Genomic DNA, 16508 nt, shown 5'->3' with positions numbered 1-16508 from the left:
CTGCCACTATTATTTAAAAACGCGGATTGTGGTGCTTCGTAGTGGGCTCAGATGAGAACGTGTGAAGCTATACAGCTGCGCACATAATACATGTAGCATCAGCCAAAATGCTATCAGCAAAACGGGCCAAAGTTCAGCGGAACCTCACAGCATTAGATTTTAGTTTAGCGATCTGATGGATCAGAGCGATGTGTATAATGCTGTGAAAAAAGGCCAACGTCATGGCGATGACCGTCGATATACATGTTTACTTCCGTGTGCAGACTGTCATGTACATAAAGCATCTTAGCCACATTAAAACGCTCCCTTTTATCCTGTCATGCTGCCTGATCACATTTTATTGTTTCTAGGAAGAATTGTTTTTTTTCCCCCCATTTATTTTTGAAGCACCTGTTCAAACTCCGTTCAGGCTGCAAAACCATTTAAAAGTACCGCAGAAGCTACATTAAGCAATGTTGAAAATAAACAGCACTTTATTTCCTCAATCAGACTTTTAGAACCTTTTTTATTCTTATACTGATAAAATATTTTGTTGTGGAAATCAGACAATATTGACTGAACCCTTTAAGAACAAATATATTTTAAGTTAACAAAATGAAAGCACTATGAGTTTTCTTGGGTAAAAGCAACTTGTATACATTGGCAGTAAATAAGAACTGGAAACATCATCCCCTTTCCCCTCACGTTCAAACAGGAAGTACTAGCTGGTCTCAAAAAGCCAAAATTCCATAGACTTTCATAGACAAATAAACATGTATTACTCAGTTATTCTATTGGTCATAATAACCACTCTGGCTCTGATACCGTTTATTAACATCTTCTTGATGATCCTAAAAAGTTTTTCATAAAATGTTTACTTCAAATGCAACTGCTTGTTCAAAGTGTTTGATTGACAGATTCTCCCAAGGCTGCTTTCAGTGGAAGGGGTGTGGCCTTCTAACATGCTCACTCCTGACTAGAGAGAGTGGTTGCCATTGAAATGTAGACGGACCAATCATGGCTTACTGAGGACGTCTGGTTTCAACAAAATAACGGACAAATTGCGGAGAATTGACTTTATTTGGTTTGAACCGGAAGCAAGGCATTTTCTATGGCTGACGTCACATATGAGATAAAAATGCAGTGCTTCACGCTGTGATCAGAAATTAAAAAGATGTTTACCATTTTATTACAATGAAAGGCAGATTAATATTCAGTAAGAGTTTTTTTTAATAGGTACAATCCTATCAATGTTTTAAGGCATCTTATGTTTTTATGCTCTGAAAACTGAGCAAACACATGAGTGAAAAAAGCAAAGTGATGGTCCCGTATTAATAATGGCTGTGCAGAAATGTGACACAAGATAATAAATCAACTTTTAACGTTATATTATAATGATTTATTCTTTTTTAGCGAAATAGTTCTTTATTTAGTCCCCTAAAAGTTAATAAGAATAGAAGTTGTTCGAGTCGGAGCAAAGAGAACTTCAGTGTGGTCTGCAAAGGGTCTCACGTCTCTCAGCTGCTCCAGGAGCTCCAGTTCCTCTCTCAGCTGCTCCATCTTTCGTCTCATGGTGAACTGAGGATCCACAGACTCCAGACTCTTGTGACTTCGCAGGAACACTGCAAGAGCAACAAAAAACATCAGACAGAAGATGACAAACCCACCGCAATATATGAGGGAAAGCAGCACTGTTATAAATGTGTTCTGAGTTCTGAGAAGAAAGGATGATGGTTAAGAACATCAAAAGCTGCTGGGGTGTCAGCTAGACTTATGAATCAAAACTCAGACCAGTATGTCCTCAATGCAGCATGGCAGTGGCAGCATTATGGTACAGGACTGCTTTGTTGATGGGAGATGTGTCCTTCACAAAAAAAAGATGACCGCTGGGGAAAGCCTCCACTTGGACTTGATGGGACATCTGAAGACATCATCTTAAAGGACAGATGAGGAGCCCAAGCACGCCTCCACATGAGTCCCAGAGAGGATGGAGGAAAGCAAAGTCCTGCAGTCTTAGTCAGATTTTCAAGAGCAATGAGGTCTGAACAAACTGAATCAATTAGAGTGAGAGGAAGACGAAATGTTTCTGCATCAAGGGAAAACACTCAAAGTCAACTTAACTAACCAGGCTAACCTGGCTTTTAATAATTTGTCTTTAAATTCATTGCTTTTTTTTAATTAGAAAAGTTATACAATACAGTGGTGTAGTGGTTAGCGCTCTCGCCTGACAATGAGAAGGCCCTGGTTCAAATCCCAGCTGGTTCTTTTCTGTTTGGAGTGTGCATGTTCTCCCTGTGCATGTGTGGCTTTTCTCCAAGCACTCTGGTTTACACATGGTTAACTGGTTACTCTGAAGTGTCCCTTGGTGTGTGTGAGTGACTGTGTGGCCCTGTGATGGACTGGCGACCGGTTTAGGGTGTTCCCCCGCCTTTGCCCAACAGTAGCTGGTTTGGATTCAGCGGTTTATGAAGATGGATGATGGATGGATACAATTTGAAGAATATCCTTAACTTTGCTGGCATGTATGAAAAACACAGATGTGCATCAATTTGAAAAAAGGTCAATTTCTTGATTTTCTTCTTTGTTTAAGGTTTTACATCAGTATGAGCTGACTAAATCTTATTATTTTTGAGAGGCAAGCAATTTATTTTGACAAGCTTAAGATTTCTGCCTTAAATAAAATCCTTCCTCCGGTTATATCTGGGATTTTTGTCTCAATACATAAAATCAAAGATTTTCCTGCCTCCCTTCAGAGGACCACAGAAAAAAATTGGGTTAAACAATTGAGAACTTCTTTTTTAATTGTGTACATACAGTCCAGGTCTTTAAATGATTTAAAGTTAGGATGAGCTTTTATCATGTGGTGAAAATTCCTGGCTTTAGATGGAGGACGTTTGAAACAAACCACATCATGGCAACCAGGTAAGACAAAAGAGGAGGAGGAGCTTCTGCACTACTTTTAAGAAAAGAACACAGGTAGAATCAGATGTTTCCAGCTTCCTTTATGTGCTGCTCGTGAGTTAAGAAGCAGAGACAGGAGCCGAGCGGATCTGGAAGTGGATGAAAGCGTTCTCAGAGAGAAGCAGCTTTTTCTGACAGTGTGTGGGAGGGCAGAGTGTGAAACATGCTTGTCCTCAACCTAAATGCAGAACCAAAACACACACCCACACAGCTTCAGAGTGAATCATTAAAATGACTGCCCTAGTTTCTGCAATCCAGTTGGCCCGGTGAGCGCAGGGAGCTGCAGTTCCACATGTGAGCAGCAGAGGTCAGTAGCGCTGCAGGTAGGAGCAGCTCTGTCCCTTCATTCACACAACAAAGCATTGAAACCCACAAAATATACACACGATTTCTTTCCAGATTAAGAAGGGGGAGAGTGGTTTTCAGATTCTGTAAGCCACCAAGGGAACCAAATATACTATTTTCTCAAAAGGATCAGAGGGATTTAAAAAATATCTGAATTTTTTGTCCTTTAGGCTGCTGGATTAGACTCACAGGATCCACAAACCAATCCCCTCCATGCAAGCTTCTACCAAGTGTGTTAACATCTGCTGCTGAAGTGACAGAAATGAAGAAGAATATTGAGTGATTTTGAGTTTGTCAATTCCCCTGTATTCTTGTTGTTGCAGTTACTAACATATCTTTTGTCTGGTAACAGATTTAATATCTGGCGACACAAATTCAGTGACTATAAGCTCATCTGTTTTTTGTTCTTTAACTGCTGTGATGACATTTGTTTAGTCCTTTAACAGCTGTTCAAGTGATTTGGTTTTTTTTCATCTGCTTCCTCACATCTCATTGCTGCAGTTACTGAGACCTTAGTCACATGGACCTGTCCGGAGGTTGACATGTACAGGTGATGCAACTTTTTGGCTGTCCGGGCCTGCAGCGGCTGCATCTTAAAGGGATCCCAGGTGTGTCTCACAGTTCCCGTGAGACTCGTGCAGTCACCTTAGGGCACGTCACGCACTTATGATGTACAGGTGGTGCTATCGTATGGTGCCCTTACGCCACATTCTAGGCCTTAGTAAGGTACAAGAAGGGGCTCCTTACTGACCGCGTGCGAATGCTGTGCAGGTGATTCGAAAGTGCCCACAGGACGCCTGTATGATACCCACACAAACTAAACACTGATCGTCTAATTTCTTCCTTTCTAACAGCACATTTACCACTTGAACAGCACTAAAGGGCCCCTTAAGCAGTCCAAAGGGATAGAAAAAATGAAAACTCATATTACACGCCTGAATCTCATAGGAAAAAAAAAAGAAATCACATTAATTGTTGCTACGGCCTCAGCGAGGGATCTATGACCTTGATGTTTTGTGCAGGCCGCGACAGTTTTCTCATATTTTGCCCCCAGACACCCATAAGGGCAGGTTTGACTAAAGTATCGGTTCAATTTACCCCTTTTTTGGGTGTGTTTGTCCTCTCGGACCTGAGCCACTCATGACAGACGCTCATCTTTCTCAAATCTAATTCTGCTGGAGGTTTCTTTCTTACCTTCAGTTTTCCTCTCTACCCTCACCCTTTGCTTCAGAAATCCTTCTGTTTGTCACTTGTAGATGAATAGTATACAATATTAGGATTATCCAATTCAGTTAGAAATATCTGAGCTGATCTGGATCCTGGGAGATGATCCCTTCTTCATGTGGACATCCCTGAGGTTTCTTCTTTTTTACCCTGGAATCTGTTTTTTTTAGGAGTTTTTCTCTAACAAGAAGGAATAAAAAAGAAGAAAAAAAGGGGTTTGAAGTCTGTCAGTTCAGCTCAGTGTGTTCAGATTAGCCATTACCGATTGACTGATTTCATGTTCTTATACAATTGCTGGTATGAAGCCCATTGAGACAACTGTTTTTGTCAAATTGGGCTATATAAATACCATTGAATTGAATTGAATGATCACAATCATGTTCTACTGTTTTATTTTCTTCAGGTGTAGCACTTTGAGACAACCGTGTTTGTTAAGTGGTGCTTCATAAATAAAGTCATGGAGCGGACTTTGTGCTGAGATCTGTAATGAGCCTGCAGTTATTAGTGAATCCAGACAGGCAGGATGCTAAAATGCTTATTCACATGTCCTCTCCATCAAAGCTAGCGGTGCAGCCACCTCTTTCTGAAAGAACACTTCACAAATGAGCTCATGTCTTCCATTTCGTCCTGCTGTAAGAGCTAACGCTACATATTTGACCACACTTCCAACTCTTAATGACCTCATTGCCATCTGAAGTTTAAACTGTTTCTTTATCACCAATGTGCAGCCCAGTCCCCCCTTCCCCAACCTCTCCCTCCACAGTACAGTTCACAGATAAGATCAGATGGAAAATGAAGCGAATGTGTTTTTTTTCTGTCCTGAGATCTGACAGACGAGTGTTTCTGCTCAGACCTGCAGTCAGACTGCCGCTGCAGGATCTCTGCATGCATCTGCTCATGCAGTTTAATTATTAATATAAGGTTGAGATGTTGACCTGGCGATTATCAACACTCTATAAATTAAAGCTAAACTAGAATGAGCTTCAACAGGACTGGTAAGTAAACCAGGAAAGCTAAACCAACACACGCACGAAGAGAACGAACAAACAAACACACATAATCCTATTCATAAGATCATAGTCACGGCTCAATCCCAAAGAAACACAAGAGCCTCAGAGCGTTTCTGGAAAAGATGATAGGAAGTGAATGATGCCCTCAGGCAGCACATACACTAATGACTCATGTCTTTATGTGAGCTGAACCCTTGGTGAAAACCGTGTGAACCGATCAGTACTCTGTGAATCTTGTTAGCAGGAACCTCCATCTGTGCTTCATGAGATCCTGAACAGACACAGCCGGTGATCGTTCGGTGCAGTGGTCACGTCCACCTTTACCAAACTCCCGGAAACTCCATGAGCTCAGCTGGGATGCTGTGTTTGGATGTCATCATTGCAATAAACACTGACATCTAAGCAGTACAAAGGGAAACAGGGCTTCAAGCGATTAAACCCATTAAAGGCAGAAGTTGCAAACGCAGATGATTCTGTGGCGGAATTATTAACAACATCACTAAACGCAAACTGAAGAGATGGCAACATGGAATGGGAAAGAGTCCTGTCACTAGACTGAGGAGCTGAGGACCATGTTGATGCTTGGAGAACGTTACCTGACTGACTGCACTGAGCCAACAGCTGAGCATGGTGAAGGACGGATGATGGTATGGGCTATGTTCTGTGTTTAGGCTTAGTGCCTGTGAGACCCACTCTGATGAAAATTGTGTTTTTAGTGTCATTAACATGTTCTTGTGGCCCTTTTCTCATGATGGAGGACCTATATAAAGAAAATTCCGTTTAAAAATGAATTTTTGAGTATTTCTTTATTCAAATTACTGTGACTATGGAGCAGACAAAAAAAAGCCATTTGAAAAAGCTTATTAGTGTGACATACAAGTTACTATGGCATTCCATAAGCTCCCTGCCCTGCTCCATTCTGATTCATCCAACTGCAGACAAATAGATCCATGTACATCTTTATTTTCCTCGTCTGAGATGGAATCTGGATCCAAACTGTACGGCTAGATAGCTCCAATATTTCTCCCTGTTATTGTTGCACCACCAATGTTAGGTTGGGGCTGTGAAGGGCTGTAAGCTAGCAGGAGAGACTGTAAACAGACTGCGCCAACAGTTCCACCCACAACTTGGAGGTGAATTTCTAATGAAATCCTGGTGCTCTGCAGAAACTATGTCCTAGAAATAAAGGCAGATTAATTTTATTTTGGCTAAAAAAAAATACCCCAGCATAATCCTAACTAAACGACCACTATAAACACTTTGAAAATAGATTTTATAAATGATTGGACTTCAAGTCAAGGTTAATCTTAATGTTTCATCTTAATGTTTCATCACACCAAGAGCTTTTTGACAATGGTGTGTTTACAGCGTGGGCTTTTTAAGATAAGGCTTTAATATTTCCTGTATCTCTTAAATTGATTTGTGTATAAAATGTATACTTAGAAAATAAATGGACATCCTCCCTAAAGTATTCTGCAGGGAGCATTCACAAAAAAGTGGAAGAATTTAATAAAAAAGGATAAACAAATGCTTAGTAAAAGTTAGTTAGTTATTCCTTACAGACTCTGTTGTTGCAGAGGTCAGGCATTCCAACTCTTCTGAGAATGCTATTCATTTCCAGCACATGTGGAATTAAGAAATATAAAAATTAACAGGTTTATTAAAAAAAATCAAGATCTACATTTAAAGAAGAAACTGAGAAAAACTCAAATGAAGGCTTGGAAGTGTTCAAAATCTTGAAGTGGATTCAAATGGAAAAGTTTGAACTGAAACTGAAATGTTGCTGAAGGCTGTAAGAGGCTGTTAAACTGAGTGTGTGAAGCATCAAGGAGGTCAAAGGAGCTCAACATACTGAAATCACACACAAATCCTTTGGGAGAAGGTGCAAAAGAAGACATTTGTTTTTGTTTTTCTTGGTTATCAAGAACTGCAAGACTAATCCTGCCCTCTACTGGACAAACCCTGAAACACTAAGACAAGTTAAAACAGATAAGAAGAACGAATATTTTTGTTTCCCAATCAAAAAACAAAAGGTTAGTAACATGCTTTAGTAAATAAACAACAATTAACTTTTAGGTCCACTGAGTACTGGATCTAATGGGGGAAAAAAACTGCAGTTTCAGTCATGAACGTCTTCTCTAAAAACATATCAACCATACTGCGACATCATGTCTAATACGACCCATAAATGCCTGAGGTGCACATTGTGTCATGTATTTGTACATGCATGCATACACATTTTTTCTACATTCATTCCTTTGTACATGCATGCACAGCGCGGCTAGCATCCATTTACAAACGGTGGCTTCATTCTGGTCAAACTAGGGTATTCCTTCAGGGACTTAATCCATCGCTTAAAATACAACTACTAAAAATAGAATGCTACAAAATGTGAAGAGACTCATTCAGTGGCAATCTTACTCAGAAACACAGAGGTGAATGATGTCTGAAAAAAATCCACTCCAAATGAAAATGTGTGTTTTTAAAATGTTCATGTGTCATTTTTCTCTTGATGGAGGACATATATAAAGAAAAGCTTAAAATTGCATTTCTGGTTATTTCTTTATTCAAATTGATGAAAATCAGATTAAAAAAAAATGCCATTTGTCATAGGTGTTACACTCAGCGGGCCACAAGCTCTTTGCTCCGCTCCATTCTGGTGCATCCATTTGTAGACAAATAGATCCATGTACGTCTTTGTTTTCCTCGTCTGAGCTGGAATTTGGCTCAAAACTGCATGGCTGCATAGCTCTGATATTGATCACCATTTTGTGGCACTGGTAATGTTAGCTTGGGGTTGTGAAGGGCTGTAAGCTAGCGGGAGAGATTGTAAACAGATAGATGGCCAACTAACTGTAAAGGGGAGCAGCTTGATAGAAAAAGCACTTTTTTCCTGATTCTGCCTCAGGGTGATTCATTTTTACTCTAATACATAACAAAAACAGCCTAAAAACATGATCATGTTTTGGATTCTTGTCAATGACGGTAAAGATGCTGCGCTCTCACGGGGGGGGGGGGGGGGTGGGTGTTTGCTCTGTAATGTTAAAAGGTACTTCTAATAAAGTTTCACACAAAGTGCCTCTTATTATATTTTATGAAATACATTTTTTATAAATGGTTTATGAATTAATTTTGTTGTATTTATCCGCCACGTCTTAAAGTCCGCTCCGTGAAAACATAGTCTGACTTTAAACCAGTCCGTGATAACATGTAGGCGACACACGGAACAGCTCGTTAGCATAGCATTTAGCATTGTAGCATCAGTATGTAATGACACTGCTGTCTACAAATCAACGCGTTTTCTTAAACTTTTTGTTGCTGCTGTAAGTCCAAAAGGTTTATTCTGTAGTTCTTTCTGGATCCTGTTCAAATTCCTCACATATTCCCATAAGATAGAAATACTTGTACACTTCTTAGAACAAAGTAGTCAGGACATGATGGATGGATGGATGGATGGATCAATAGATGGGGAGCCACATCATTTATTTTGCAGGTTCTGGGAGCAAACTCACCAACAGGAAGTCTTCTCAATGTTCCAATTGGTTAAACATGGATAAGAATCAACTTTTAAAACTTCACTAACATACATGCAAAAAAACCTTTTCATGGCTTTGCAGGCTGTGAGCTGCATGAGAACAGCTGCAGATAAAGACAGATGTGAAAGAACTTCCTCAGATGCACTGACACATTTGATCAAAACGTTGAGAAGAGCCATGAAAATGTTTATATGGACTACTTATTCTAAAATAAAACTAACCTGTTTTCAAAGGCAAAGTCTGGCAAACATTTAGCCTGAGTCTGCACAGGAGAGGGAAGCGCTGACTTAAAGCTAAGGGCAGCGGTATTTTCCAGGAACGATAAGTGGGAAGCGGACACCAGAACACAGTTCCTGGCAGCTGAAAATGAGTCACTCAACTCGCTTTAGTTAGCACAAGCTCTAATTTTGGTCCATTTAAAGAAAGAATGGAAAACATTAAGTGTTTTGATCTGCTTGACAAATGCACAGACTAAGAGACTATAACGAGGCATCAAATTCCAGGCCTCGAGGTCCAACACGGTTTCCAACTACCTGCTATTGAAGCTACTTATTGGCTAAACAAACCTGATCCAGTTAATCAACAACAAGATTTCTGGAAAACCAACAGGGGGCTGGGAGTTTGACACCCCCGGACTAAACTCAGTTCTGTTCATCAGCATTGATCCAAATGCAGCATCAGGTGTTAATCTTAAAGAAGGAGGAAACTCAAAGAATGACTTTTTGTTTTTACATTCACTTGAAACTATTACATGTTTTACCATGTCAGTACTTTTTTGCAATTAAAACATTTTTCCCTACAGGTTTAAATATTGTCGTTGCTCACCTTTCAGAAAATGTATAAAGAAAACAAAAGAAATGCTGGTTTAAATATGCCTTTTGCAGTTATAAATACCTTTCGCGGTATCAGACTGATTTCATCTAAAAGTTCTTTCCACACAATAATGCAAAGATGTACTGCGTCCTACCACACACTGCGCACAGCATTGCTTTTAGAAGGAGCTGTGGCTCTAAAAACGAAACGCGCAGCTGGAAGTAAGAATGTTTCTTCCTCCATTAATTTCCTCCCTCTATGCTTACTCCAAGCTTTTTTGAGGGACTGACTGTAAAAAGGGATGCTGGGAAGGGAATCATTTCCGGGTCATGGGAGAATGTAATGAGGCATAAGTTAGCATTATAAAAATACTCCAAGGCACATTGTTTCCCTTGCTCAGATGGAAGTGCTGATCACGTTTTATTTAAAATCTTTTGCTGCTTAAGCAACACTTCCAGGAAGCCCACATTCCTGGAGGTCTAGATGCTTTCAAGTCCATAGCATGTACGCATGCTGTTTCATGCAACAGTAGATTTGATATCTTTTGGTTTTTACTTTGTGATTTAGCAGGTTTAGACATCTGCAGACATGACTGCACCTTTCAGTTAAGGCTAAGGAGGGTTTTTGCATCATATACTAAATGAACAGGAGAGACTGCTGGATCTGTAAGTCTGGAGTGCTCTGGGTTCTCAAATACATTCAGGCTGAAGACAGAAATTTGACAAATGTAATTAATATTGTTTTTTTAATGGTATTGTGCCGCTTTCTTCAATTCAAACTGTTTTAAATGATAATAAAATGGAAAAGGTATCAAATGTTTTATTTATAAAACAAAGAAAAAGAAAATGTTGTATAATAGAAAAAAATTACATTTGATCATTTCATTTTCCAGATACATATTTATATGCTTATAGTCTCATATTGAGACATGTTTATGAAGCTTTCTTATAGACAAAAAAAAACATAGAACTTTCTGCAAAGGTTTGTAAATCATCCAACAGTTCTAACCTGAAATCTTATTCCTAATAAGGACAAAATTGACACTTATTCAGGGCACACCTATGCACATTTATGTGATTAGTTTAAAAATCATGCTTGATCCATTTTTTTAGAACAGCCCCTTCCAACCCATTCCATTTTTTGTGCTAACCTTTACAAACATTCGTTAGAAAAACGTTATTTTCTTGCTGTTCTTGTATAATCAAACATAAAATGTTTTTTTTTGTATCTCTCAAACTATAAATGAGCAAAAGTCTGGAGTTGGTTGAATTGTCATTTTTATTTTTAATAACAAATGTCTGTGTAGATTCTCATTCATCCTGGTTGATTTTTAGGTATTTTTTAGATATTTAGGCCCTGCAGTGATGTTTTATCGACTTTAGTGGACAGCAGTAAACCTCCACCTGATGCACACAAACCAATTGTCTTTCTTCTCAAATCAGAGACTGGATGGTTTGAGCAACGAGTACAAGAAGCAAATTAGTTAGAAAAAGACAAACCTTCAGTAGAAATGGTGGACCCGGGTAGAATCTTTCCACTGTTACCTGGCGTTTGAAACCCAACAAACTGGTATGACCCAAAGCAGCAGCCAAGGCTTTGGAGAGCCAATGACTTTCCATCTGAGGACAGTATGATGTTTGACCAAAGCCACTTAGCTTTTTGTTAGCCTACTAGTCTACTAATCGTGTCTTAAACATATTCCTCCTAGAAGCATATGAACCAGGGATGCCCAATAGATCATACAGGAAGTATAGATAGATCATGGGCCATCAAAGACAAATAAACCACCAATAAAAATATATATTTCTTTAAAAACTGCCATCAGTCAATCATCATCCCGCTGCGAAGTACGTCACTTTATTGACATGCAGAACGGCCAATTGAACATCCTGTGATCCATACGTCACTGCACGTGTGTGTTTTCTACTAAACAACGCTGCAATGCTCCACTAGCAGATATGAAGCTTTTCTTCCTCCTAAACCTTTGACAAGTGTGAGAATGTAGCATTCAAAAGGAACTTCAAACAGAAGGCACACAGAACATTTCTGTTGTTGGCACACCGCGCGCTTTGCCGCCGTTGATACATGCCAACTATGAACACGCATGTCCAATTCACCAAGCTGTTAAAGAAAAAAATGACTGGAATTTTTTTTATCATGTTGGAATCGTATATTCATGTAAATGTATTTTCTCTCTCTCTCTCTATATATATATATATATATATCTGTGTGTGTATATGTATGTTTTTCTTGGAGTTGGTTGTTTGCGTGCCGAAATGTGTGGGCACCCCTGAACCATCTGGTACCTTTAAAAAAAACCTCTGAGATGAGGTGCATCAACAGATCAACCAAGGCCACTTGACTGTTTTTTTTTTTAACCTGCAACCCAGTCATAAAAACAGATGTCAGACAACTGCAGGTTGTAAAATCAGGGGGCTAAATGAAGCACACAGGCACCATGTGTTTTTAGTTTCAGTGGAGAAGGCCAAGCAGCATCTGATGCCCAGCATCCATCCACTGGTCAGCATCAATGTCCCAAAGATAGGACTTAGGTTCTGTTTGGGTCTCTTTTTTTCACTTTGCATAGAAAAATGGCCCTTCTAGTCATCCAAAGTTAACCCTCTATTGTATTTTTACCTTTACCCTGGAACTTTCAAGGTTTCCCTTGCAGATAGTTTCTCCCAAAGGATGGTCAGTACTTAAACCAGCCAGAGGTAAAACACATAAACAAACAAACAAAAAACCTTCAAGGAAAAGAAGAGAAAGTTCAAGATGATGAGATAAAACAGAGCCTATTTTCTTCACTTTCCTGAAACATTATTCTGAAGAGGACGCCCCAGCACTTCCTCTCAGTGAGGACGGAAAATAAACCCCCTGATTGACACACGTTGGCAGAAAAAGGGTGGCTCACCGCGATTGTGAATGTCCCCGTCGTCATGGCTACGATGTGTGTCTCTATGAAGGGGCGAGGCCTGTGGGAGAAGGGAGGGGTCTAGACAGGAAGGGGGAGGTGAGCACGGAAGTGACGGCGGAGCTACAACGGGGAAGTGATCAGGAATAAGTGAGAATGGGGCCGTGTGAGTGGGAGGAAGGTGGCGGAGGGGGCGGTACCAAGTGGGCAAGTACAGCAAGTTCATTCCACAGAAACACACCGCGAAAAACACCAAGACCACCAGGAAGAAGTTCGGGGAAAAGATCGGAATCAATCATGCAGATATTGATTCAGAGGTCAGTGGTTTTGAGAATCCGATATGACAGTCGTGCAGGAAAAAATAAATAAAGTGCCAAAAAATGAAAACATAAGCAAGCAAATCAGGTAAGGAAAGTGTGACAAGAATGAATAAAGTGACATAACAACAAATAACACAAAAAAATATAGATTAGTGGCATCTCTCATTTAGGATCAACAGTCATGCTCAGCATGTTAGTTTCATTAGCAATTAGCAAAAAACTGGCAACAAACAAACTAGAAAAAAGCATGACATTAAAGTTTACTATGATGTAGCCTTCAACAGCCACTAAAAGGAGTTTATGAATGACACAAAACCTAAGTTAGTTTGACCCCACACAGTCACCGCAGGTGGTCGCCCTCATTGAGTCTGCATCTGCTGGAGTTCATGTTCATCCGTTCAAACTCAGGTTTCCTCGCCACAGTTTCCCAACTTCTTCCTCAGTACAGTAGGATACACCCAAAAAACCTGCTATTTAATATTTGGTTCCTCAAAAGAACCACAACTCTTTTTGTGTCCTAATGAAAGAAAATTCATCAAAATGGACACAATTGTCTATTTTTGGGGGGGGGGACTGGATCCTAATGAAGGTAGTTGTTGTACTGGTTTCATATTTAGCTTGCACTAAGTGCAGAACCTCCAGAAGATCTTGGCTACAAATCAGGAGAGTGTTCACTCACTATATTGCTGTTTTGGTCTTGCCATTTGGCTGATTTTTTTTCAGTGCGATTGTCTTTTGTTTATGTTTTTTTAACAATCCTGATAGACTGTAGATCATTGTCAATCAATCTCCATGTTATTTTTCCTGTGCAGAATGCATTCAGCTATGTAAATTTGTGATCTTTGTTTCCATTCTATAATATTGGACTCATTTTTCTACAAAGGTTTGAACTTAAAGGGCCTATACCATGCTATTCTCAAGCCTTTTATAGTAATCAATTTCCATCCTACTTTGTGGATTTCCTGTATGGAAGATTATTTTTAGAACGTAACTCCTGCAATAAAAGGAGGGAACACTGTATTTCATAAGTACAATAAATTGAACTGAAACATAAGCATCCTTAGCTTTGTATTCATACAGCTGTTGAGTGGGAGTAATGCACTCCTGCAAATATCCACTAAACCAAAAGATTTCTGGGGGGAAAAAAGCACCACAGAGCTCACTGGCAAAGAGGTCAACAAAAGAAGAGCTCTGCAGTACATTTCCAGCTCAAAGTCAGACAAACATGAGTTCAGATCTTCCACCCTTCTCTGTCTCAGAGTGTGGAGTGGGGGAGATAGTTATGCAACTGACCACTCATTCCAGATAACTCAAGTACAATCAGTAATGAAACTTTAAACAATGTTACTTTAAAAAAAAAAAACTTTTAAATGTTAGCCCCCGGAATCGAAGAATACACTAACACCTCTTCAGGAACGCATCTCATTAACAATCGTATCATGTCTTTGTAACTCACCTGAGCGGGGCTTCAGTCCAAACGGGGGGCTGGAGAAGGATGAAGGTCCGCTGACCGGAGACCCTTCATCTCGCTGAGGTAAAGGAACACACAACAGCTGTAAGCATCAAAGTGTTATCTGACATTCTGAACACACAGTGGACTGTATCCAGTACTAGTCTTAAATATGAGCAGCCTGTAAACACACAAACATGTGAATGAGTGCACAAAGCCTGCACAGATGAGAATCATGAGAGTTATTCCACTAAAACTAACTATTAAATTCTTTATAAAGAAAGATCTATTCTGCTTTTTTTTGTGCATTACATGCATGCACAGAGATGGAGCTGACCGATTCTACACAACTGTTAAAATGCTTCAGAGGAACACAAATGTGCAAAATACCTGAAGAAAAACAACAAAAAGTTGCATAACTTCTACTCATATTTTCCATGCAGTCATTAAGGGTTCACCCTATCAAGGAATAGGTCATTTAGACAAAAACACACGAGGAGGCAGTGAGTAATACAGAGTCTAGACTTGGTTTATTGTAGGAAAACAAGTCAGGCAGAAGAAATTCATCCGTTTAATTAGCAAAAGGAAAGTTAACCCGTTCATTTGTCCAGACAGGTTTAAAGTCCTAATTCGATTATCTTTAGATCTATTGTAAATTGTTCTTATTGGTCTTTTAAATATGATTATGCTCTTTTAACCAAAAATCCAAAAACCTCTCGTAGTGGCACTTCATAAAAAATTCACCTGAGTTGTCGAGGAGACTGTTAGTGTGGAGTAAACCCACCCCCCTTCCCATCACCTATAACGGAGAGCTCTCTGTGTTTACAAAATAGTACATTTTGATCCAGATTCCACCTCAGACGAGGACAAACAAAGACGTTCATTTGTCTGCAGAAGGATGCATCAGAATGGAGCAGAGCAGGGAGCTTGTGACACGCTCTGCCTGTTTTCTTTGTATCAAGATATTTTTCTAAGAGCATTGTTTTTATCTGCTCCTGATAACTCTTTAGGACTTCTGTAACTGTTTCTGAATCTTGGTCAATGTTTTTAACATTGAATTGGTATTCTTCATTTTTGGGGGGGATCTGTAGAATCAGAAGTGGTGAACTGTCATCTTCTATGGCTGCTGATTTTTACTGATGGCTGAAGCAAACCGAGAATTTTAAAACTAAAAAATACAAATGAGACACTTTTTACAGATTAACTGCAACTGCCACTCACATGGTGAGACGACAGTCTGTCATTTTCTAAACTAACATATTTCATTGTCCACCAATAGAAGATTTATTTATATAAACGTCCTTTTGCTTAAAAAGAATAAAAATACTTAGGTGACAGATGAGGAGCGACAGGATCACATCTGACAGAAGGTGTCGGGTGGAAGATAGACACAAAAAGCTGGGCCAAACATAGCAGGAAATAGACACACTTGTCTTTTCACTAGGAAGGATGACTGAAGACAGCTCACTCCAGAGACCAAGCCTGAGCGCCTGCTCACAGTTTGGACTCTACTGGCTGAGATGGGACACTCATACTAACCCAAAGCCTGGCTTTCTCTAGAATCATCTGCCTCTTCCTCTGGAACTCATAGCCACCTTTCTCCATGTGCTGCTACAGATCGCGTCAAACGTTCAGAGGAAGAAGGTTTTACTGCTCACAGACTGGAAGGGGGAACATTACTCTGACACAGTGTGTTTCAACCTTTTTTGAGCCAAAGCACACTTTATCTTTGATAAAAATCCCGCGGCACACCAGCATCCAAAAATTAAAAAAGGAGAAACTCGTAGTCTGTGTTGATGTACAGTCCCTCTGCAGTCTCACATGCATTTTTGTGATAATTGTGGAACAAAAAAGCTGGAAGTTGCAGCTTTTTTTTCTAAAAGATGTAAAAAAAGTTAGTTTTCAGAAATCATTTTCGACTACATTACTTGAAATTTTACCCAGGTAGTTTTTTCCCTC

At 39.6% G+C, this 16508-nt stretch overlaps 1 protein-coding gene across 14 annotated transcripts in view; it reads right to left on the bottom strand.

Moving 5' to 3' along the window:
* Positions 1-16508, bottom strand: part of lrch1 (leucine-rich repeats and calponin homology (CH) domain containing 1) — a 123278-nt gene that overhangs the window by 14814 nt on the left and 91956 nt on the right. For 5 of the 14 annotated variants that reach the window (XM_078939573.1, XM_078939568.1, XM_078939569.1 and 2 more), the window contains exons 14-17: positions 16089-16160; positions 14556-14628; positions 12780-12902; positions 1492-1601 (exon numbers count right to left, since the gene is read on the bottom strand). In XM_078939573.1, coding sequence (XP_078795699.1) covers positions 1492-1601; positions 12780-12902; positions 14556-14628; positions 16089-16160 — 378 coding nt within the window. The remainder of the gene's footprint in view (positions 1-1491; positions 1602-12779; positions 12903-14555; positions 14629-16088; positions 16161-16508) is intronic. The other 9 variants (XM_011489507.4, XM_078939578.1, XM_011489505.4 and 6 more) reach the window with 3 other exon arrangements.

Source organism: Oryzias latipes, chromosome 21 (genome assembly GCF_053564925.1).
Source record: "Oryzias latipes strain Hd-rR chromosome 21, Olatipes_Hd-rR_3.1".
Classification (NCBI taxonomy): Eukaryota; Metazoa; Chordata; class Actinopteri; order Beloniformes; family Adrianichthyidae; genus Oryzias; species Oryzias latipes.
The sequence above is the reverse complement of the archived record's forward strand: the minus strand, read 5'-3'. Positions and strand labels throughout refer to the sequence as shown.